The following is a 22,154-nucleotide window of genomic DNA, read 5'->3' as shown; positions in this document are numbered from 1 at the left end:
CCTATATGACACTCGGCAAATCCTATTTTCGCCGAGTGTCAGGTACAATACACTCGGCAAAATAATTTGATATTTCATGCTCACCCATCCTCCTTCTTCATAACGTGTTTTACTAAATTTGTTACGATGTAATTTAAAAATACACTGTCAAATTCACTCAACAATGCATATTTGATTTTTCTACGAATATTAATCCATTATTTCATGCAGTTATAGCGCAAATTTAATATATATCAATAAAAAATACTATAATTGCAGTTAATAAATTAAAATTATCAAACGGATCCGAAAAATTAGCAAAATTTGACGTGAACCAATCTATGTTGTCTATTGCCTATACAAAAAGTTTTGAAGTCAAACCCCAATTCAACCGTCACTTTGACTTCAAATCTTATCAGATTCTTCTCAACGCTACGATTCTTCTTTGGAGATGCTTCGGTTTGTAAAGGTCGTACGTGACAAATTGTGCGAAACCTTCTTAATTTTTTTCCACAGTCTCCACGCATGATATCAGGAGATCTTGACAAATCTCGTCATTTTCAGACTTCGTTTGCTTTTTTTAGAATTTAAAAATCATTTGGCCACACCTTCATGGTCGTGTTTCCTGAAGAAAATGTTTGAAAATTCTTTTCATTTCCCGGCCCCAAAATTGACTCAATAACATGAATATGATTTCTCCACTCAATTTATTCCATTATTTGTATCACTTGCAGTTCAAATTCGACTTAAACCGAAAAATTCATCTAAATGCAATAAATTACTTAAGGGAAAAATGGTGTTCTTACCCCTGTCCAGTAAGCTAATTGTGATTTTGCCCTTTCTTTTTCAACTTTGTGTTTTTACCCCTGTTATTTTGAACTGAAAGGTCCGTTTGCCCCTGCTTCTGACGTCCGTCTGATGGACATGGATTAAACAAATTAAAAAAATTCTAAATCTGAAAAACAAAGGCCAAATGACCATAGTGCCCCTCATCCTTATCTCCTCGTCCCAAACAAAGGCCACGACTCCAGGTTCGAGCACAGGGAGGGGCTGCCTCCCGGTCGCGGCTCCAAGGTGCGGGCGCGGGGAGGCCGCAGCGCCCGCCCATGGGTCGGCGTGCGCGCGCCGGGCGGCGGCGGCGCCCTACCGTGGCTCACCGGCGGTGTCCGCCTGCAGGTCTCGGCGTCCGCCCGCAGGTCCCGGCGACGCCCGGCCGCGGGTCGTCTTCTTCCTCTGGGCGCCCGCCTTCGTGGCTGCAGGGGCGGGTGGAGCGGCATCAGGGGCGGGCGGGCGGCCGACTTCGTGGCTGCAGGGGCGGGCAGGCGGCTCCGGTGCCTTGCCGCGGCTCCCAGCGACGCCTGGCCGTGGCTCCCGGTGACGCCTAGCAGCGTGTCTCCGCGCCGCCTCCTCCCCTCCTTCCTCCGCTCCTCCTCCCCACGTAGGCTCCCGTCTCGGTGGCCGCACTGCTGCCGAGCTCGTCGTCCCGGAGTCTTCCACGGGCCGCGCTCATGCTGTAGGGCAGGGGCGCCACCGCGAGGTGCGCGGTAGGGGTAAGATGGGAGGCCGCGAGGCGGAGGATGGTCGGGGTGAGGTGCGACACCGCCGTCGCCGAGAAGCCTGCCGGCGAGGAGGAGACGGCCGGCGAGAAGTTCGAGTACCAGGCTGAGGTGAGCTATCGAATTCGGGAATTTGGGATTGGGGTACATGAATTGTCACTTGTGTGCTGCATTCACTCATTCAGTATGCTGTTGCACTTTGCTGTTGGGCTGTGGCCAAATTCGTGTTTCGCGATTAACAGAATTCTGCTTGTCTTCATGGAATCTACAATTGAACGCTTCTGTGTTTATGTAGCGTTTCTCTATGCCCTGCAGGTTAGCCGCTTGCTGGACTTAATTGTACATAGTTTGTACAGCCACAAGGAAGTATTTCTCCGTGAACTTGTAAGGCCAGTCATCTTCTCGGCGTGCACAATTGAATTGACTTGTTCTTATGACCAAGGATGAATTGCTGCTATTCACAAACTGCATTTCTACACCTCCTGAACAACTGAACTCGACACAATTTATGTTGCCATCCAGTAACGCGAGTGATGCACTGGATAAGCTGAGATTCCTCAGTGTAATGGATCCTTCTGTGTTGGTTGATGGTGGTGACTTGGTGATAAGGATTAAACCTGACTCAGAGGCTGGGACAGTCACCATTTTAATTTATCAGATGTGATTAAAATCATTATTCAGACTCATTTTGTGAATGCTACAGAGATACTGGCATTGGAATGACTAAAGATGAACTCTACACTCTAGCAGTATGTGTGGGAAGCAGAGGCTGACAGCAGCTGTTACGTAATCAAGGAAGAAACTGATCCTGAGAAAATGCTGACACGTGGAACACAGATTACTCTTTATTTGAGAGTAAGAAACTTTAAAACTCTTTCTATATGATCTCTACACTCTAGCAGAATTCTTATTGCCTTCTTGTTTCAGGATGATGACAAATACGAGTTTGCTGACCCTGCGAGGATTCAAGGCTTAGTTAAGAACTATTCGCAGTTTGTCTCATTCCCCATATATACATGGCAGGAGAAATCAAGAACAGTTGAGGTAGGATCGTGATATGGTTTATTGTAATTCTGCTTCCTTCTGCTACAATTATTGTATTTGCATCTATACCTATATTCCTTATCTGAACAGGTTGAAGAGGAGGAAGAATCAAAAGAAGGTGAAGAGGCTACTGAGGTTAGTTCTGTGTGAGTTATTTGAGTTCGAGTTCGGTCTCTCTGTTACTGCTATATCACCCTGCATGTATCCTCTTCTGTTATAGGGTGAAAAGCAGAAAAAGAAGAAAACTATAACCGAGAAATACTGGGACTGGGAATTGGCTAATGAAACGAAGCCCATATGGGTAAGCTGACCCCAATTTATGTGCTACCATGATCTAAATATTCCTAGCTAAGTCATGTCAAGTATGTCAGATAAGTACATTTACAGACTTAGGTTTCCATTTGCTGTTGGAGATATTGAAGTTGGTTATTTTGTTCCATGCAGATGAGGAATCCAAAGGAAGTTGCGAAAACTGAGTACAATGAATTCTACAAGAAGACATTTAATGAGTTTCTGGATCCGTTGCAGTGGGTTCCTGGGGCGAACATTGTCACCTGGAATGCGGTTGCGGCAGGAAATTTGAAGGCGGGGAACGATGGCGAGGTGATGAGGTTGGTGTCGCAGATGAGGAGTTGCCATGGTCCGGGGCTGGATTCTGTGACTGTTGTGATTGGCCTCAGTGCATGTGCTAGGAGTGGGTATCTGAGGATTGGCAAGGAGTTGCATGCTGTGTCTCTTCGTTTATGCTTTGATAGGCTTGAGCGCGTGGAGAGTTCATTGATCACAATGTACTCCAGATGCCAGATGATGAGCTCTGCATAAATAGTTTTGAATATTTATCAATATTAAATCTGAGTTCAAATAATTACAAGTTGTGCCAAATATGTTTGACCAAATTTAATCAATTGTCAGCATACAATAAAAAAGTCTAATTCTAAATCAGGGTAAAATCACAATTAGGCATAACAAACTAGGGCAAAATCGCATGGGCATTCATGTCCTTTTGTACAAAGTTTAACACCGTTAGGGGTGGATGACGGAGCAGGGGCAAACTGATGCTTCGTGGATGGCATAGTAGGGGTAAATTCACAAAGTCAAAAAAATAGGGGCAAAATCACAATTTCAATACAAAACAAGGGTACAAACGCAAGAGCCCCATTACTTAAATATAGCAAACAGATGGAGAAATATACCAAATTTTAACACGTAGTACCACATGTTTATGTGGATAGTAGAAAAAGTTTGGAGGGCAGAATAGAAAAAAAAAATTATTATTTTGCCGAGTGTCATTTAAAAACACTCGGCAAAAACATTAATTTGCCAAGTGTAAACAAAAAACACTTGGCAAAAATATTAGTTTGCCGAGTGTCAAGGAAAAACACATGGCATACCTTGTCTTTACCGAGTGTCTCTAACGGACACTCGGCAAAGCTCTAACGGCAGGGCGGCGCACCCAACGGCCGTCAGATGGTCGCCGCACGCCTAGCGCATGTGACCCCATTTTGCCGAGTGTCCGTGTTTGCCGAGAGTTTTCTTGTATTTTGCCGAGTGTTTTAAATTAGGCACTCGGCAAAGCTATCTTTTTTCGAGTGCTATATGTTTGCCGAGTGTTTTATTAAATACACTCGATAAATTAAATTATACCTTTGCCGAGTGCCCAGTGAAATGCACTCGGCAAATCCTAAGGCACTCGGCAATTCTACTGTTTCCGGTAGTGATTGTGTAGTTGATGACATGATCTGTTCTATTTGGTTGTTGCTCCTTTATCGATATCAACAGTGAATCAAAGACTTTTGAACGGTAGCTTTCAGACTTTTGGCTTAAAATCTAGTTTCTGGTTTCGGGTTTCTAGCTTTTGGCATTTTGATTGACTTTTGTAATAAATTTTTAGCTTCTTAGCATACCAAAAAAAAAACTTCTCTTAGCGCCAAATCAATCAACGGCCTGTTCGTTGGTTGGTTTCTGGGCTAGTTTGGGCTGGCTGGTGCTAGTTTATTGTGAGAGGAAAACACTGTTGGCTGGCTGGTTTGGGCTGGCTGAAACCAACAAATGAACAGGCTGCAAATCTCTTTCCAAAATTGTCAAATTGAAACGCCAGTTTTCTTATATCTCTTAATCCATTAACAAAATCAAGAACGGATTGGTCACGCCCTAGTCTAACCGATGTCAATCGTGACAACTTCATCTCATTGGTTTCATTACAAAAGTGCTCATGCAATCCATTTTCTAATTCTGCCTAAGAACCAATGGAACAAGATGGCAAAAAATTAACCAAGGAAAAGGGGTCTCACGATGGCAAGGCGATGGGGCTCAGTTGCCTCTCCTGGATCTAACAGGAGGCGATGGAGGGTCGGTGGAGAAGATGAGTCAGAAAGGTGTGCGGCGGTGGCTATGAGTAGAGGTGAAAATGGTATGGATATTTTTCGATTGTATTTGAAAAACCGAATCCATTTAGTGAAGTTCAGATCTATCTGTATCAAAATTCGGATATTCAACCTCCGATACCATGTGAAATAAGGTGTGCAAACCCTGCCCAGCCACCGCTCTTCCTTGCCGTAGTCAGAGTCTTGCCCAGCCGGTTCGGTGACACGTGACACGTCTTAAACGGTGGCCATCCCCACCTCACCGGTGCAGCGGTGCACTCACCTACCCAAGTGAGCTTCCACGCTTCTTCCGAGCGCCAGCGGCGCCAAATTTTCTCGCGGAGAGTAGAAACTGGAGCCCACCCGGGTACATCGCGAACTTCGTCAAGACGGCTGACGGCAAGAACTGAAGCTCCCAATAGGATTCTACGCCCTCTGTTCCGCACCTCGCAATCACAAGATGAGCAGCGGCTCCGTCGTCCCCGACGACGTGGTGCACACGGGCGGGTGCCACTGCCGCCGCGTGCGCTGGCGCGTGGAGGCCCCCGCGAGCGTCGTCGCGTGGATCTGCAACTGCTCCGACTGCTCCATGCGCGGGAACACGCACTTCGTCGTCCCCGCCGCCAAGTTCAAGCTGCAGGCCGGCGCCGACGAGTTCATCACCACCTACACCTTCGGCACGCACACGGCCAAGCACACCTTCTGCAAGGTCTGCGGCATCACCTCCTTCTACACCCCGCGGTCCAACCCGGACGGCGTGGCCGTCACCGTGGCCTGCGTCGACCCCGGCACGCTGGAGCACGTCGAGTACCGGAAGGCCGACGGGAGGAACTGGGAGGAGTGGTTCAAGCGCAGCGACATCGCTGGCTTCTCCGAGGAGAAGGCGGAGGCAGCGGCGGAGTAGAGTAGTACTGATCACTGGTCCCTTGTCAAGCGATGTTTGTGCCGGGTGTGTAATAAATGAGTGTGACAATGTCGTTCTACGCAAAACAATACGTAAGTTGCTGTTTGATTGAGGTACCCTCATCCTAGACTAGGAGAGATCAATAGATCATATGTTGGATTGAAAAGATAGAGGCACGTTCGGCTTGCTGAATCTTGGTTGAAACTGGCTGAAAAACATTGTTCTAACTGAATTGTTGTGAGAGAAAAACACTGTTCCGGCTCAAAAAAACAAGCCAAACAAGCCGAATATGGGGTAAGCCGAACAGGGAGCATTTTGAATACGAATCAAGCAATCCCCGTCTTACAAATTTAACTAAATTTATTATAGAAAAAACACCAAGATTTAAGACATGGAATTAGTAACATCAGATAATACTACTTTCTCAGTTTCAATTTATATGTCACTTTGGTTTTTTTCAGACACGTAACTTTTATTATGTGTCTAAATATATCGTATATTTAGATTCAATAGAAAACGTTACATATTTAGAAAAGCTAAAACGACCAGGGACATAGAGTATATCACAAGGGTCTATCTCCATAATAGGTGCCTGACCGCCTGCTTATCCATCAGGCGACGATGATAGTCGTCCGATGCTCATCCAATGGCACATGTCTTTTCTTCTTACTGAACCGGCCTGCTTCTCGACCCCATAGTAGCGCAACTCTAGTGCGTCTGCGGCGGCCACCTTCTTCCGCCCTCCTTCAGTGGGGATGGCGAGCTTCGGCCATTGAGCTCCCCCGCCCTGACCTGGTCCGACCGCCTGATCGGCCTACCTCCCCCCTAGCCCCTTGTTTTAAGCACGCCGGATTTGGGGAAGAAGGCCGCTGGGAAGGGAGCTTGTCGGAGTTGGGGCGGGGCGTGGCCGTCGGGGAGGAGGTTGTCGGAGATGAGAGAGAGAAGGCACCGGTGGAGCGTGTGGCACAGGCGCAGGCGCGTCGCCTGACGGATAAGCAACGCAGCAGGTGACTGAATAGGTGACTAAGCAGGAGTAATTTTGATATCATAAACTATATTTTTTAGTGTGTTTATTTATATCATAAGTATTTATACATCCTTGTATAAATTAGATCAAACAAAAAATTACTTGAGATAATTTTACGAATTAATTTATTTAGGAAGCGTAGAGTAGGCATGAACATGTACAGAATTGTAGCATTCGACTTTGTACTTCTCGACAAAGACAACTAGTATATATACCTTTATGCTTTAGCTTTCCAGCATGGCAGCATTCCCTCGTGTCTTTCTTTCAAGTTCCAAGTTTCATCTAAACCAAACATCATGGCAACGGACGTCCCATGGCAACACGTAGGTGGGCAGGTGTCACCTTCTGCCAATTGCTCAATTCGATCTGCCAACGCAAGCATTCGTCTGTCCAGCGTCTATCTTTAACTCGAATTTTGGCCTCGATCTTTCAATAAAATAATAACATTTTTTCTCATAATAAATCAGCATCAATATCAGTTATTTTTTTAGCCAGCCGAATAAAGCCTTTATTTTTCCTGCTGCAACTGTAGTATTTGTTTACTATGCTGCTCCTGTCCTATTGACAAATGTGGAAACAGAACGGCATTGTCTTCGGCGGCGAGAAGCAGTGATAGGATTCAGATTAGATCCGCACAGAATCCAACTCTTGGTAGGCACCTGCAAAGAATTTTTACCTGAATCTGAAGGTCTTACGGGAGGTGCCTTAGGTGTAGCGGAAACTCCAGAGGTTGCTGGTCGCTTGCTCGCTGGTGGAGGCGCCCGAAAAGTGGTTGGCTTGGTCAGCCCCGAAGATGGTGCTGAGTGTGGCGTGTATGTGCTGGTGCTAACCTTGCTCTTGCCCTGCTGTTCACGCCCCTGCAATTCCTTTTCTATAAGCATAGCAAACTGAAACAACTGGTTGACAGTGTTAAATTCTTTATAATCAATAATGTTCTGAATCTCACGCCTCAAACCCGAATAAAAACGACAAATGGCATCTTCGTTTTCTTCCACAACACTACAGCACATTAATCCCTTTTGGAGCTCACCATAGTAATCATGTACAGATTTATCTCCTTGTTCTAAACGCATCAATTTTTTACGCAAGTCTCTATGATAAGAAGGAGGAACAAAACGATCATGCATAGCTACCTTAAGTTCTTCCCACATACCAGGTAAAGCATTCTGTGTAGCTAGTCCATTCCACCAAATAATGACAAAATCCTTAAACTCACTAGTAGCTTGTCTAACTCTATGCTGCTCAGGTACAAGGTGGGCACTAAACTTTTGTTCTACCGTCATCTCCCAGTCAATATATCCCTCAGCATCATAATGACCCAAAAAAGATGGTATTATGAACTTAATTTTAGCATAAGGATCATCGGGCACACGGTGATTATTAGCTTGATGGGTGGTGGTGGTGGACACCACCCATACCTGTCGTGTTGCAGCGAAGACGTTGTCGTAATCTCTCTTGTCGGAAAGCTGCTCGACCTAGGTTCCTGTTGGCATCATACACCGTGTCTTGACCATCGGTGTTGTTGTCGAAGACGTCGTTGTTGCCCGCCACAAAGGTTTCCAACTCAGTAACCTTGTCGGTTAGTGTAGAAATTCGCTTGTCCAATCTCTCCATGCTATTGCCAATGTTGAGTTCAATGAGTGCGTCAGTGACGGCCTTCCTGATGGCTTTATTCATCTTTTTTTGGGCATCCTCTACAACAGCTTGTAGTTGCTCTTGACTGACACACTCGTTGAAACCCTTAGGATTGTTATCTCCAGTCTATTCACCTCCTGCCATTGAAAACACAAAAACAGGAACAAATGGTGAAAGTTATCCCTACCAAATGACTACGTGGTTGCAGTGGTGTCACTTTTCACAGCAAGTGAAAGCATCTTACCAAGCTCTTACAAAGTTCTTACCAACACAAGCAGTGGGTGGTAGAACCGGTGGCTGGTTCGTGATACCTGTGAGGCAGTGGTACCGAGATTGTAAGGTCCTTTGTCTATACTGATCTGAAGAGTTTGTGGAGCTTGGAAGGCACACAAGAGTAATATGTATATCTGGCACACAAATCAGTAACAAAAAGTAATGCTGAATTATAGTCTAAAGTACTCGTTCTCGTTGCTGGTCTAAAATGTTTCAAGTACCAGGTGTGTGACAAAAGTATGGTGGATAGCAAGGTGACAGGTGTATGAAAAACAAGTATGGTGGATGGAAACAGCAACACAAACAAGGAACCAGACAACACACGCTAACACAGCTCACTTTGGTCTTCTCTATATGCTCCTCTAGATATTGTTCCTCTTTTGCCCCTCTCTTTTTTTCTATTTTTCTGGGCTGTTGTTGTTTTTTGGGAAATTTTGACTTTTTATTTTATTTTTTTGATATTTTTTCTTTACTTAGGAGCACAAAAGAAGTAACCACAGAAAATATGAGCTCAAACAAGTGAAAGACATGGCCTGTGGAATTTTCAGAAAATTTGCTCAAAATCGACAAAAACCTTGTAACCACGAAAAGATGATCTTCCGTCAGGTGATGGTAACTATCGTTGTGGCGGAGAATGACACACCGATCTGGCTTTAGATCGAAAGCTCAAACCCTGCAATCTTAGCACCACAGCTCCTCTGGTTATCAACCAAGTCACGGACCAGGTTGACCTCGCCAAGAAGGCTAATCCCTGCCTATGCAACGAAGAACACAAGCAAGAACAAAAAAGAACGCAACCAAATTGCAGATTAATGATTATCTCATGAAGTTGGGGTCTCACAAACCGATGAACGGCGAAACTATTCTTGACAGAATAATCTAAGCAAAACCCGAACCCTAATGGAGGGGCGGTGGCTGTTTATGAAGACTCTAGGATCATGCAAGACCCCTGGACGCGCCCCTAATGGGCCCAAACTCGATACATGGTCCAACGGACCAAACGACGGTGTCGCAGCACCCTGGTAGATTCTAGATGCTGACTTGTTTTGACGATTCCCGTTGATTCTGAATAGCTTTTGATGTGAAACCACTTGGATTGGCTTCCTTATCAAATTAGCTTTCCATCCATATGTGGATCATCAAAAACAGAGTTCGGATGCGTCCTGGGTGACCAGTTTAAGGCAGACTGGTCCTGAAGGTCGAGGCAGACTCGAATTCTTGTTGGACTGGGCCTCCGGCTTGTGTTGGACGTCCTTGCTAGTCATCATCACCTCCACCACTTCCTCTAAGTCCTTCATGACCTTCTCCAATATTCCTAAGCAAGATAACATTATTAGGTAGTAGTCTATTCTTAAAAGTATGAAAAGTATTGCTAAAGAACGAGCTCACCTCTAAATTGAATTGTCGCTTTCGAGCCCAGGTCATTGGACCTTGTATGATGGTTGGAGGATCAGCGGGTACCTCTGAAGAAGTGATGTCCTCATCAACTAACCTTAAAGGACCCAAGCAAGTTTGGGTATCTAAAAAGAATTGATCTTCTTTTGTAGGCCAATTTGAAAGTCGAAGGAAGGCATTCGGTTCTTAACAGTGGGTGCACTCAACACATGACCGGTGATGTAATAATGTTTAACTCAATCAATACCAATAGCAATGATGGTTATGATAGTATCACATTTGGTGACAATGACAAAGGCATGGTCAAAGGGCTTGGTAAGATTGCAATATCTAATGACATGATCATATCCAATGTGTTGCTAGTTGAGAGTTTGAATTTTAATTTGCTATTCATGGCTTAATTGTGTGATCTTAGATTCAAATGCATATTTGGGGTAGATGATGTAGAGATCATAAGTGTAGATTGCTCTAACTTGATCTTCAAAGGCTTGAGATATGAGAATCTATACTTGGTTGATTTCAATGCTAGTAAAGCTCAATTGTCAACATGCTTGTTCACTAAGTCTAGTATGGGTTGGTTATAGCATAGAAGGCTTGGTCATGTTGCAATAAAATAATTGAATAGATTGGTTAAGTATGACTTGGTTAGAGGCTTGAAAGATATTGTGTTTGAGAAGGATAAACTTTATAGCTCTTGTCAAGCTGGCAAACAAGTTGAAAACACCCATCCTAAGAAAGGCATGATGAGCACTAGTAAAGCATTTGAGTTGTTACACGTGGATTTGTTTGGGCAAACACAATACACTAGCATCGGTGGAAACAAATATGGCTTTGTGATAGTCGATGACTACACTAGATACACATGAGCATTCTTTCTAGTAGACAAGAGTGATATGTTTGCAATATTCAAATCATTTGTCAAGGGCATTCACAATGAGTTTGAAACAATGATCAAAAGAGTTAGAAGTGACAATGGTAGTGAGTTCAAGAACACAAGAATTGATGAGTTGTGTGATAAATTTGAAATTAGACATCAATTCTCGGCCAAATACACTCCACAATCAAATGGCCTTGTTGAAAGGAAGAATAGAACTTTGATTGATATGGCAAGATCAATGTTGAGTGAGTACAATATGAGTCAATCTTTTTGGGCCGAAGCTATCAACACGGCTTGCTATTGTAGCAATCGCTTATATTGTCACCCATTGAAAGAGAAGACACCTTATGAGCTCTTGAATGGTAGAAAGCCCAACATTGCATATTTTTGGGTCTTTGGATGCAAATGCTATATTTTGAAGAAAGGCACTAGATTGGGAAAGTTTGATAAGAAATGTGATGAAGGATTTTTGCTAGGATACTCAACCACTAGCAAAGTATATAGAGTTTGGAATTTGGCAAGTGGTACTCTTGAAGAGGTTCTTGATGTAGAATTTGATGAAACCAAGGGTTCCCAAGATGAGAATGAGAACTTGGAAGATGTTAGAGGCATTCAACTTTCAAATGCCATGAAGAACATGGATGTTGTTTAATTGAGGCCTAGGCAAGTTAATGATGATGAAGATGATCAAGTGCAAGTGCTCTCTAACTCAAATGTGCAAGTTGATGCTAATGAAGCAAGTACAAGTGGCTCTCATGACAATGTGCAAGATCAACAAGTGGCTAGTACATCATCTCAACCCAATGATCAAGCAAGTGAAAGTAATGTTCCTATTCTCCAACGAACCAATATTGCAAGAGATCATCCATTGGACACTATAATTGGAGATATCTCTAGAGGTGTACCAACAAGATCAAGATTGGCTTTATTTTATGAGCATTTCTCATTTGTGTCATCCATTGAACCTAAGAAGATAGATGAAGCATTGAAGGATATTGATTGGATGAATGCAATGCATGAAGAATTGAACAACTTCACAAGAAATCAAGTATGGGAACTAGTTGAAAGACCAAAGAACCACAATGTGATTGGAACCAAATGGGTCTATAAAAACAAGCAAAATCAAGATGGGATAGTAGTGAGGAACAAAGCAAGATTGGTAACACAAGATCACACATAAGTTGAAGGTCTTGACTTTGGAGAAACATATGTCCCGGTTGCTAGATTGGAAGCAATTAGAATCTTACTAGCCTATGCTTGTGCCCATAACATCAAGCTACATCAAATGGATATCAAGAATGCATTTCTCAATGGCTACATTAATGAAGAAGTATATGTTGAGCAACCTCCTAGTTTTGAAGATAACAAGAAGCCCGACCATGTGTACAAGTTGAAGAAAGCATTATATGGCTTGAAGCAAGCACCTAGAGCATGGTATGAGAGGTTGAGGGATTTCCTACTCTCTAAAGGGTTCATGATGGGCAAGGTTGACACCACTCTTTTCGCTAAGAAGATTGGCAAGGACTTGTTTGTGGTGTAAATCTATGTTGATGACATCATATTTGGATCAACCAATCAAGACTTTTGTGAAAACTTTGGAAAGATGATGGCTAATGAGTTTGAGATGTCCATAATTGGAGAGTTGAGTTACTTCTTTGGTCTTGAAATCAAGCAATTGAAGAATGGTACATTTATGAGTCAAGGCAAGTACATCAAAGACATGCTCAAGAAGTTTGGCATGAGTGATAGTAAATCCATAAGTACACCAATGGGAACAAATGGAAATTTGGATAGTGATGCAAGTGGCAACATGGTGGATCAAAAGTTGTATCGATCTATGATTGAAAGCCTACTCTATGTGACCGCATCAAGGTCAGATGTCATGTTTAGTGTATGTATGTGTGCAAGATTTCAATCCTCACCAAGATAAACTCATTTGAAGGCTACAAAGAGAATATTAAGGTACCTAAAGTAGGCACAAAATGTTGGTTTGTGGTATCCCAAAGGAGCAAAGTTTGAACTAGTTGGTTACTCTGACTCGGATTATGCGGGATGCAAAGTTGAAAGGAAGAGCACCTCGGTCATATGTCAATTGTTGGGAAGATCACTTGTTTCATGGTCATCAAAGAAGCAAAATAGTGTTGAATTATCAACCACCGAAGCTGAATACATATCCGCCGATAGTTGTTGTGCACAAAAACTTTGAATGAAGGCCACCTTGAATGACTTTGGAATCAAGTTCAAGAAAGTGTCATTGCTTTGTGATAATGAGAGTGCGATCAAGCTCATCAATAATCCGGTTCAATATGCAAGAACAAAGCACATTGATGTCCGCTACCATTTCATAAGAGATCATCAATAAAAAGAGGACATTTACATTGAGAGTGTGGGCACCGAAGATCAACTTGCTGACATATTCCCCAAGCCATTAGATGAGAAGAGGCTTTGCAAGCTAAGGAATGAGTTGAACATATTGGATTTCTCAAATATGTGTTGATGCACCCCCCCACTTATATGACCTGCCTCTCCTTCGAGCAATCCAAGGTAAAAGTTGATTGGCAGGCATACATCCTTTGCTTAGGACATGTTTAGTGCATCTAGTCATTCCTCATGTCTTATAGGCTCATTCATAAAAATTAAATGAATTTGATGCTTGTATGGTACCACTAATGCTTCTATATATGACTTGGTCTAGTGGTAGCATATGACATGTTTGTGGGCTTGTGAACCAAGTGTTTGATCTAGAAAATAAGCTATAAGTATTTAACTCAACATGGTACAAGATAACCCTTGCAATGAGGTGTGAAGAAGCTTGTCCTTGGATCAAACCAAGTTAAATATCTTAGGCAAGTGTTCTAGATTAAACCAAATTTTGGAAAATGATCCTCACTCCATTAATTGACATTGATAATCTTCAACTATCTAAAATTGAACCTTTGTGGTCATTGATAACAAAGGGGGAGAAATAGTGCACAAAGATAGTGAAAAGATAACAAAGGGGAGAACTTTGACATAGGGGGAAAAATACAACAAAATAAGGGGATCAATTAAAATTTGAGCTCACAAGTAGGGGGAGCAAGCTCATAAACTTGATTGATGCATTTGAATGTGCATTTTATATGTTTGCTTTCATGGCACAAGTTTTAAATTAAAAATCCATGCTTGTGTGGTGGATGCTAGTTGTAGGTTTGAATGATGAAATGAAATCTAGCATGCATAGAATGAGAAACTAGACTTGTATTTATATTGTAAAAACTAGACCCTTGCTTCTAATGTTGATCTCATGGGGTATTCTAGTTTTTATGTATGTCTAGTTACTAATGATGCTAAGGATGGTATAATGGTGCACTCCGATTGGTATCACGCTTCAAAGGTCCATCTCTTATACCTTAGCATTATTTGGTAGACATTACTCTCCCACAACTCAAATCCATGCATATGTGCAAGCTTCAATCCAAACTCTTAGCACATATGTAGGGGAGCTAATGCTACCATTTCGGGTTCATGAAACTTGTCCATATCCTTTTACACATGGTAGATATGCTTGGGCAAGCAACATGGATTCAAATGAACTTCAATTCAAATCTTTGTGAAAGGGTTATCATCAATTGCCAAAAAGGGGGAGATTGAAAGCTCTAGTTTGGTTTTGGTGAATTGATGAAACCCTAAGTGCTAACCTAGTTTATCTAAGTGATTATGAGATAGGTGGCACTATTCCAAGTGGTGGAGCAATGGTGAAGATCATGATGATGGTGTGACCATGGTGATGATCAAGTGCTTGGACTTGGAGAAGAAGAAAGAAAAAACAAAAAGCTCAAGGCAAAGGTGATATTCTATAGGAGCTTTTTGGTTTGGTGATCGAGACACTTAGCGAGTGTGATCACATTTAGGATCTATAGCCGTACTATTAAGAGGGGTGAAACTCATATTGGAATACGGTTATCAAAGTGCCACTAGATGCTCTAACTCATTGCATATGCATTTATGATCTAGTGGAGATCTAACACCCTTGAAAATATTTGTGAAAATATGCTAACACACCTGCACAAGGTGATACACTTGGTGGTTAGAACATTTGAGTAAGGGTGGAGAAGTTAGAGTTAAAAAGGAGTTGATCGCGCTAGTCACAGGGTGACCGGATGTGTCCGAAATTAGGACTAGACGCGTCTGGCATGTTACCCCAGCTCAGGCAAGTGTTGAAGAGGTAACCACACACGTCCAGTATTGGGACGGGACGCGTCCGGTATTTGGCCCGACGTGAGCAGCTGAGAAAGAAAGTGATAGGACTCTAACTTAGTTGTGTGACCGGACGCTAACAGTTCACTGTTCATGCATCAGGTCAAGGTGACGTGGCTCGAAGAAGAGAATCAGGAGCGACCGGACGTGTCCGGTCACCACACCAGATGCGTTCGGTGTGAACCAGTGAGCCTCGGTTTCCTACACTATAATTGATCTGACGTTGGGTGCGTCCGGTCTGGTGAAACCGGATGCGTTCAGTCACGTCTGAGCAGCTCTGGGAGCTTGCTTGACTCGACCTAATGCTCCCTCTCCTGCGTTCGATCACTTCCTAACGGTGCGTCCGATCAGTTGTGTCAGAGTGTGATAGAGAAAGCTGTTGGGGCGCCAATGGCTAACTCATTTGAAGAGGACACGTGGCTTTGCGGTAGCGACCGGACGCGTCCGGTCGGTGCGCAGATAGCCCAATCAGAGAGCCAATAGCTCTATTGTTTGGGGTGTCTATAAATAATGTTTAGCCAGCTCTAGCTCACTCTCTTGGCCATTTACATTGATATAGCAACCTTGTAAGCTTAGCCAAAGTCCTTCCACTCATCTTCATCATTGATTCATCATCTTTGTGAGATTGTGAGTGAATCCAAGTGCATTGCTTGAGTGATTGCATCTTGAGGCACTTGGTGTTCGTGTTTTGCTGCGAGATTCGCTTGTTACTCTTGGTGGTTGCCGCCACCTAGATGGCTTGGAGCAGCGAGGATCGTCGATCGGAGGTTGGTGATTGTCTCCGGCTCCGATCGTGGTAATTGTGAGGGGTTCTTGACCTTTCCTCGGCGGAGAGCCGAAAGGTACTCTAGTGGATTGCTTGTGGCTTGTGTGATCCTCATCTTATATTGGTTATGCGGCACCCTATTGAGGGTTTGGCATGTGATGCCAATTAGTGCGTAAACCTCTAAGTGAGTGAATCGCCACAACGAGGACTAGCTTGCCGGCAAGCAAGTGATCCTCGGTAAAAATCATTGTGTCATCATTTGATTCCTAGGTGATTGGTCTTCATTGGTATTCATTCTTGTGATTAATTGGTTCATTCCTCGACTCGGTGGTATAACCATCTTGCTCTCTCACTTTACATTACCGCAAACTAGTTGTCATGCTCTTTAGTGTAGCTAGTCGTTAGAGCTTGTTAGTTTGGTTAGTGTGGCTCTTTAGTTAGCCTTTGAAAGCAGACTTAGTGTAGTGACATAGCCATTGTGTGGATAGAGATTATAGAAACTAGAATTATGGTAGGTGGCTTACATATTTAGTAAGCTAGCGCAACACTCGCTTCGCCTTATATTTGTCTAACCGGTTTGCTAAGTGTTGTTGTAGAAATTTTTTAATAGGCTATTCAACCCTCTCTAGCCATTAGGACCTTTCAATCGACCTAGGGGAGGTTCAGCCAAACCCCTCTCGACCCTATGGGCCCACCCTCGCTGGTGTGGTGGGTCCTCACTTGGTGTAGAGTGGGCATATGCTGAAAATTATACCTTGGTACGTCGGTTTGAGCAAATGTGGGCCCATCAATCCATGTGACTTCATCTTCCACCCTTGAGAGAAAACATAACTTAACTCACATCCAAGGGTGGAGAATCACTTTGGGAGGTGTCACATGGATCAAGGGAGCTTGGGGAAGCTATGGGCCCCATAGGGGTGGTCGACTAACCCCCCCTATGTGGGTCCCACCTACTCACATTTCTCCATTTCCTATAGTTTTGCATCAAATACTCCATGGACATGTGGAACTTGTTATTTGATAAAAATATGCTCATGTTATGCTTATCTTCCTTTTATTCTGAGGAAGTTGACGATGTTTTGAGTATGTGAAATCATGACATTTTCACCATCAACAAGAGTCGGCTAGGCCGGCTACACCGGCTCCTCCGCCCAAGTTGGCTTAGCCGGCCCCCCAGTCGGCTAAGCTGACTGCTCCTTGTGTCAGTCTGGCCACAGTGCCCAGGGCCCGTTAAACTTGGCTTAGCTGACTTTTCAACTGAGTCCAACTCATTTGGTTTCCAAATCAGTTTTGGACCCTTTTTCAACGTGGAAAACTTGGAGAACGTATTTTGGGAATGTTTCCTACTAGGATAATACCACCCCGCCTCTATATATATGAGAGGATCATGGCTAATCGAGTAACTCAACTTCCAAATGTCAAAAAACACAACACAAACCCCTTTTCCCTATTTTCTCTCTACATTGTTGTTCGTCATGTTTCCCAACAAGATATGGCCACGTTGTAGGTGGCCTTGCTAACCCTAGGACACCCTTCACGTGCTCCTCCCCAACAGGTCTTCCCGGGAGGCGTTCGAGAGTCTACCACATGAAGAATGGGCTCAACATCAGCCTAACTAGTCTCTCGATCAGTTTCGTCGATCCGCTGCGTTCTTGCTGCGATCGAGGTTGTTTGCAACCTCGGGCGTGCTAGTCCTTACTTGTATGTGATCCGGATCCCTATTCAACGTCAACACATACAAGGTTTAGAGTTCTATTGCCAACCTATCACGGAGAATGGGAGGTACATGTTTTTTGTTAAGAAAAATATAAAGGAAACAACAGGATATTAGAAACTGGAAGAATGAAACTGGATTTGAGGTGATACAGAGCACCAGCATGAGTAAAAGGCATATACATGAGCTCAGGCTATATATGATGCTTACATGAAAAAAATACAATATCGTATAACATATATGTCTCGAACATGAGACACCTACATGAAAACGGTGAATCACATCACTATGATATTTTGGATCAGTATCGTTATTGTGGAGTGGAATTCACCTGCACTGATGCACATCTATCGTGGTATATCAGTTGATGCTATGAACTCTTGCTCCAAGCTGTAGCATCTTGTACTTGGTTGGCACAAGCCGAAGTCCTCTAGAGGAAATGACTGATCAATAATATCTCTAGGTCTTGAATATTGGGGATCTTTAACAGTCAGTGGTGGAACTCTATATGACTTCAACCTTTTTGTTTTTATAGTCTGCAGTGCCATCTCCACTTCCTTCATAGTAGGTCTCTCCTCACCATTAAGCCTCAAACACATCTCTACAAGTGAGGCAACACTTGTAATCTCTTCCTCATCTGCTTCTTCACGAACTTGAGCAGCAACTATCTCTATGATTGGCCTTGTCTTGAACTCAGAAAGAAAGTATTGGGATATACTTTGCATTGAGCCTGACCCATTTGTAAAAATAGCTTTCCTTCTTAGGAGCATCTCCAGTATCACAATGCCAAAACTATATACATCACTTTTTTCATTTAATTGTCCAGTTTGGTAGTACTCTGGATCCAAGTAACCAAATGTTCCTTGTACATGTGTAAAAATATGAGTTTGATCAATAGGAATCAATCTAGAAGCTCCAAAGTCTGAAACTTTAGCGGTGTAGTTTGCATCAAGGAGTATATTAGATGACTTGACATCACGATGAAAGATTGATACTGAAGCTGACGAGTGAAGATAACAAAGAGCTCCTGCAGCTTCAGTGGCAATTCTTAGGCAATCATCCCAAGACAAAGCAAAATTGCTTTTTGAGGTGGAATGAAGAATTTCGTATAACGAACCATTAGGAACAAAGTCATATACGAGTAACGGAACCTTGGTTTCGAGGCAGCAGCCAAAAAGTCTCACGATATTTCGATGGTTTGTCTGTGAAAGAATGGCGACCTCATTGATGAATTCATAAATCTCACTTTGTTTGATTGTCGTTGACTTTTTTATAGCCACAATACGTTGATCAGATAAGATGCCTTTATAAACCATTCCATGTCCACCTTCACCAAGGATACGTGCGCGATCAAAGTTGTTTGTTGCCTTCTCTAGCTCTTCCAAAGAGAAGATCTTTGTCTTTTCAGTGGCATTTTCATCTGAGGATATTAACTGTTCTAGTAGAAGGCCTTGGTTCTCCCGGAAATACTTCCTCCGCACTTTCTTTTCCATATCTCTTCTCCATCTATGGACGAGAAGTGTTACACTGACACCGAAAAGTAAAATTCCGAAACTAATGGCAAACCCAATGGCAACACCTGCATGAGACAATTATACAGTCATTTTTTTTTTTTGTTTCTCCACATCCATAAAAAAATTAAATTGAGTAAGGACTCACCCATCTGAGGACTTATATGTCTTTTAACCCAATGGCACCCATTTAGCTCATATGGATTTCCGTGGTAGCCATTCATGCACTTGCATCGATAGCCAATATAACGGTAGCTGTTGTCAACATCAGTTTCGTTGACGCTCAAGCATGAACTGTTGTCGCTAACACATGCATAGCTAGATGTATTTCTCTGTGCCTCTTGGCAAGTAAGATTGGCGACAACCCAATTAAGAGCAAGGTCAGAGCTCTTTATACCGGAGAAGAGACCATCCCTATGGCGAGCTGGCCATGGTAAAGAATACCCACCGTAAGAGTTTAGGTGCTTGATGTGCACAAACCCGTCCGCAATATTTATCTGGGACAGGTAGTGATCCCTGTCAAACATAAGGGTGGAGGACGTGACATTTGTGCAGCGGAGTTGAAACTGAGACCGTGCAGAGCATCCTGGTTCCAGGCCAAATGGAAACGGGACATCGATGTTTCCACATTTCCGGCCGCAGTTCACCTTTTGTGGAACTGGATTGTAGTACCCTGTTGCCATGTGAAAAATTATAATTTAAAGAACCATTATTGTTAATTAAATTTAAAAGCAACGACAACAGTTAACAAATGTATATAACGGACCAATCAAATGAAAATCAAGTGAAATATATACCTTGGGAATCACGTTTCCAGCCATCGGGTACATACGGATCGCCAACATACCCATCATCACAACGACACGAGTGAGGGAGTACCTGGCTGGTCGTATAGCTGTGGTTGCTCAAACATGCAAGTAATAGGAGCAGATACACTAGCGGTGCATCAAGATGAACGGCGTCCATAGCCACTAGCAGTGCATCAAGACGAGCAGCAACGCAGGGTCACGGACGAGCAGTGTGACTGTTGTATATGATCCGATCCATCGTGGAAGAGCTATCTAGCATCTGCATGCACTTCATAGGACGACATGTGTAACATATGTGACCGGCATCAAGGACGGTCCAGGCCAATTATCTGTGGGGCGGCTGCCATTATTGTAGAAACTCAGTTCTCTCATAGGCTAGACGGTGTGTGCATGGTCCTGCATCTGCCGTCCTATGAAGAATCCAACAAAGGACAGCGCGTGCAGTGGGCATCCAGTGTCTACATGCATCTAATGGAATCGTCAAATTCTTTTCAAGTCTTTACTTTTGTTTGAAAACACACACGACAGACGACGGAGAACGGGACCTGCAATTGCTAGCTACTCAGTGACCTTAGCTTCATCATGAACAAATCGTTGTCATCCATGAGCTCGTCCCTGTAATTGGAAGAGCCGTGGGGTGTCCGGGCCATGCAGTTTCCGGTCAGTAGTCTTCAGCTCCACGTGATGAACCCTCGAATTTTCATGGTCCTATAATCCTCAGGATCACACATATATTTATTTCCTGGATGGAAATAGAGAGACATCTTTGGCTTCGCAGTAAATATGCACCTCCTAAGTTTCATTAATCATCGAACTAGTAGCTCCCCGCAAAGAAAAAGGTCAAACGCTATATGTTGCGCTTTCTCGCGAACTTCTCAAGTGTGCACATTGGAGAATCAATGGACTAGTTGCACACAGAATTTTCAAAATATATATGATATGGTTTTTGTGATTTTATCATATTTTGTCTGTCAAAATCTGCGATCCCTAGGCCATCACCATGAAGGCCGATAGATTTGTGTCATGATCGGCAAAGGCCCAAAGACACTCGACATACAACACACGATATTATTTTATCGGCAAACAGTAGTTTGCCGAGTATTATTTATCGCGAACTCGGCAAATAGTTTGCCGAGTGTCAATAAACACTCAGCAAAGAGAAACTCTCGGCAAAAAAAATGATAACGGGATGGCACGGTGACGACGATTTTGCCGAGTGCATGGCGAAAAAACACTCGGTAAAGTTTCTAAAGTTTACCGAGTGTAAGCGCAAAAACACTGCAAAGTTTCTATACTTTACCGAGTGTCAGCTCCAAAACACTCGGCAAAGTTTCTAAAGTTTGCCGAGTGTCAACAGCAAAACACTCGGTAAAGGTTATTAAGTTTGTCGAGTGCAAAGACTAAAGAACTCGGCAAAGATTGCACATTTTGCCGAGTGTCGCGCTGAATACACTCGGCAAACAAGCGCGAAACGGGCAGATTTTTATGGTCGCTTTGCCGAGTGTCCATTTGGATACACTCGGCAAAGACAAAACACTCGGCAAAAAAGGTTCCCAGAATAATAGAAATTGGTCTCTTTGCCGAGTGTTTTGGATCGACACTCGGTAAAGCGTCTCTTTGCCGAGTGTTACACTCGGCAAACCTACCAATACCCCACTTTTTTACTAATCTATCCCATATAACGGACCCCTCTCAATTCACAATAAACCATCACAATTCACAATAAATCATCATCATAGGCATAATTGTATTTCACAGGCATAATAAACTATCATCATAATTCACAATAAACCATCATCACAGTTCACAATAAACCATCATCACAAGTCATAACTAAGTCACAACTAAGTCACTTTAAGCTACAAATGCAAATGCAATCACTGCGGAGACCCTTGGAACCACTGCGATAAATCTGGGTCTTGAGACTGATTATTTGATGCCGTCGATTGATTCTGCACAAAAGAGAAGAATGTGTGAGACAAGATTGATATTTATATGTGATGCACTTAATAGCTGTTGATCATTTTTGTTACATGCATTGCTAAAGCCTAAAACTCATCTTGTA

General features: G+C 43.2%; 2 protein-coding genes and 2 pseudogenes across 2 annotated transcripts; 3 read left to right on the top strand and 1 right to left on the bottom strand.

Annotated features, from left to right (window-relative positions):
• Positions 1 to 1,113: 1,113 nt before the first annotated feature.
• LOC136546190 (heat shock protein 90-5, chloroplastic-like) lies at positions 1,114 to 2,199 on the top strand. The gene is made up of 3 exons (XM_066538156.1): positions 1,114 to 1,646; positions 1,851 to 1,924; positions 2,058 to 2,199. The coding sequence occupies exons 1-3, from the start codon at positions 1,557 to 1,559 to the stop codon at positions 2,197 to 2,199; spliced, it is 306 nt and encodes a 101-aa protein (XP_066394253.1). The 5' UTR covers positions 1,114 to 1,556.
• On the top strand, positions 2,110 to 3,444 carry LOC136546189 (heat shock protein 90-5, chloroplastic-like; annotated as a pseudogene).
• A 1,820-nt stretch (positions 3,445 to 5,264) lies between these two features.
• Positions 5,265 to 5,989, top strand: LOC136546188 (uncharacterized; annotated as a pseudogene).
• A 12,000-nt stretch (positions 5,990 to 17,989) lies between these two features.
• Positions 17,990 to 20,327, bottom strand: LOC136546187 (putative wall-associated receptor kinase-like 16). The gene is made up of 3 exons (XM_066538154.1): positions 20,078 to 20,327; positions 19,429 to 19,953; positions 17,990 to 19,348 (listed from the first exon to the last, which is right to left on the bottom strand). Exons 1-3 carry the CDS (start codon positions 20,244 to 20,246, stop codon positions 18,117 to 18,119), a joined length of 1,926 nt encoding a protein of 641 aa, XP_066394251.1. The 5' UTR covers positions 20,247 to 20,327; the 3' UTR covers positions 17,990 to 18,116.
• Positions 20,328 to 22,154: the final 1,827 nt, after the last annotated feature.

Source organism: Miscanthus floridulus, chromosome 3 (assembly GCF_019320115.1).
Source record: "Miscanthus floridulus cultivar M001 chromosome 3, ASM1932011v1, whole genome shotgun sequence".
In the NCBI taxonomy this organism is placed as follows: domain Eukaryota; kingdom Viridiplantae; phylum Streptophyta; class Magnoliopsida; order Poales; family Poaceae; genus Miscanthus; species Miscanthus floridulus.
The sequence above is the reverse complement of the archived record's forward strand: the minus strand, read 5'-3'. Positions and strand labels throughout refer to the sequence as shown.

Excerpts from the sequence above, each read along its gene's own strand:
- LOC136546190 (XM_066538156.1), top strand. The coding sequence starts at position 1,557 with ATGGTCGGGGTGAGGTGCGACACCGCCGTCGCCGAGAAGCCTGCCGGC. Across the intron at positions 1,647-1,850 it reads AGTTCGAGTACCAGGCTGAG|GTTAGCCGCTTGCTGGACTT; the intron begins GTGAGCTATCGA and ends TATGCCCTGCAG. Across the intron at positions 1,925-2,057 it reads TTTCTCCGTGAACTTGTAAG|TAACGCGAGTGATGCACTGG; the intron begins GCCAGTCATCTT and ends GTTGCCATCCAG.
- LOC136546187 (XM_066538154.1), bottom strand. The coding sequence starts at position 20,246 with ATGGACGCCGTTCATCTTGATGCACCGCTAGTGTATCTGCTCCTATTA. Across the intron at positions 19,954-20,077 it reads CTGGAAACGTGATTCCCAAG|GGTACTACAATCCAGTTCCA; the intron begins GTATATATTTCA and ends ACATGGCAACAG. Across the intron at positions 19,349-19,428 it reads ACATATAAGTCCTCAGATGG|GTGTTGCCATTGGGTTTGCC; the intron begins GTGAGTCCTTAC and ends TGTCTCATGCAG.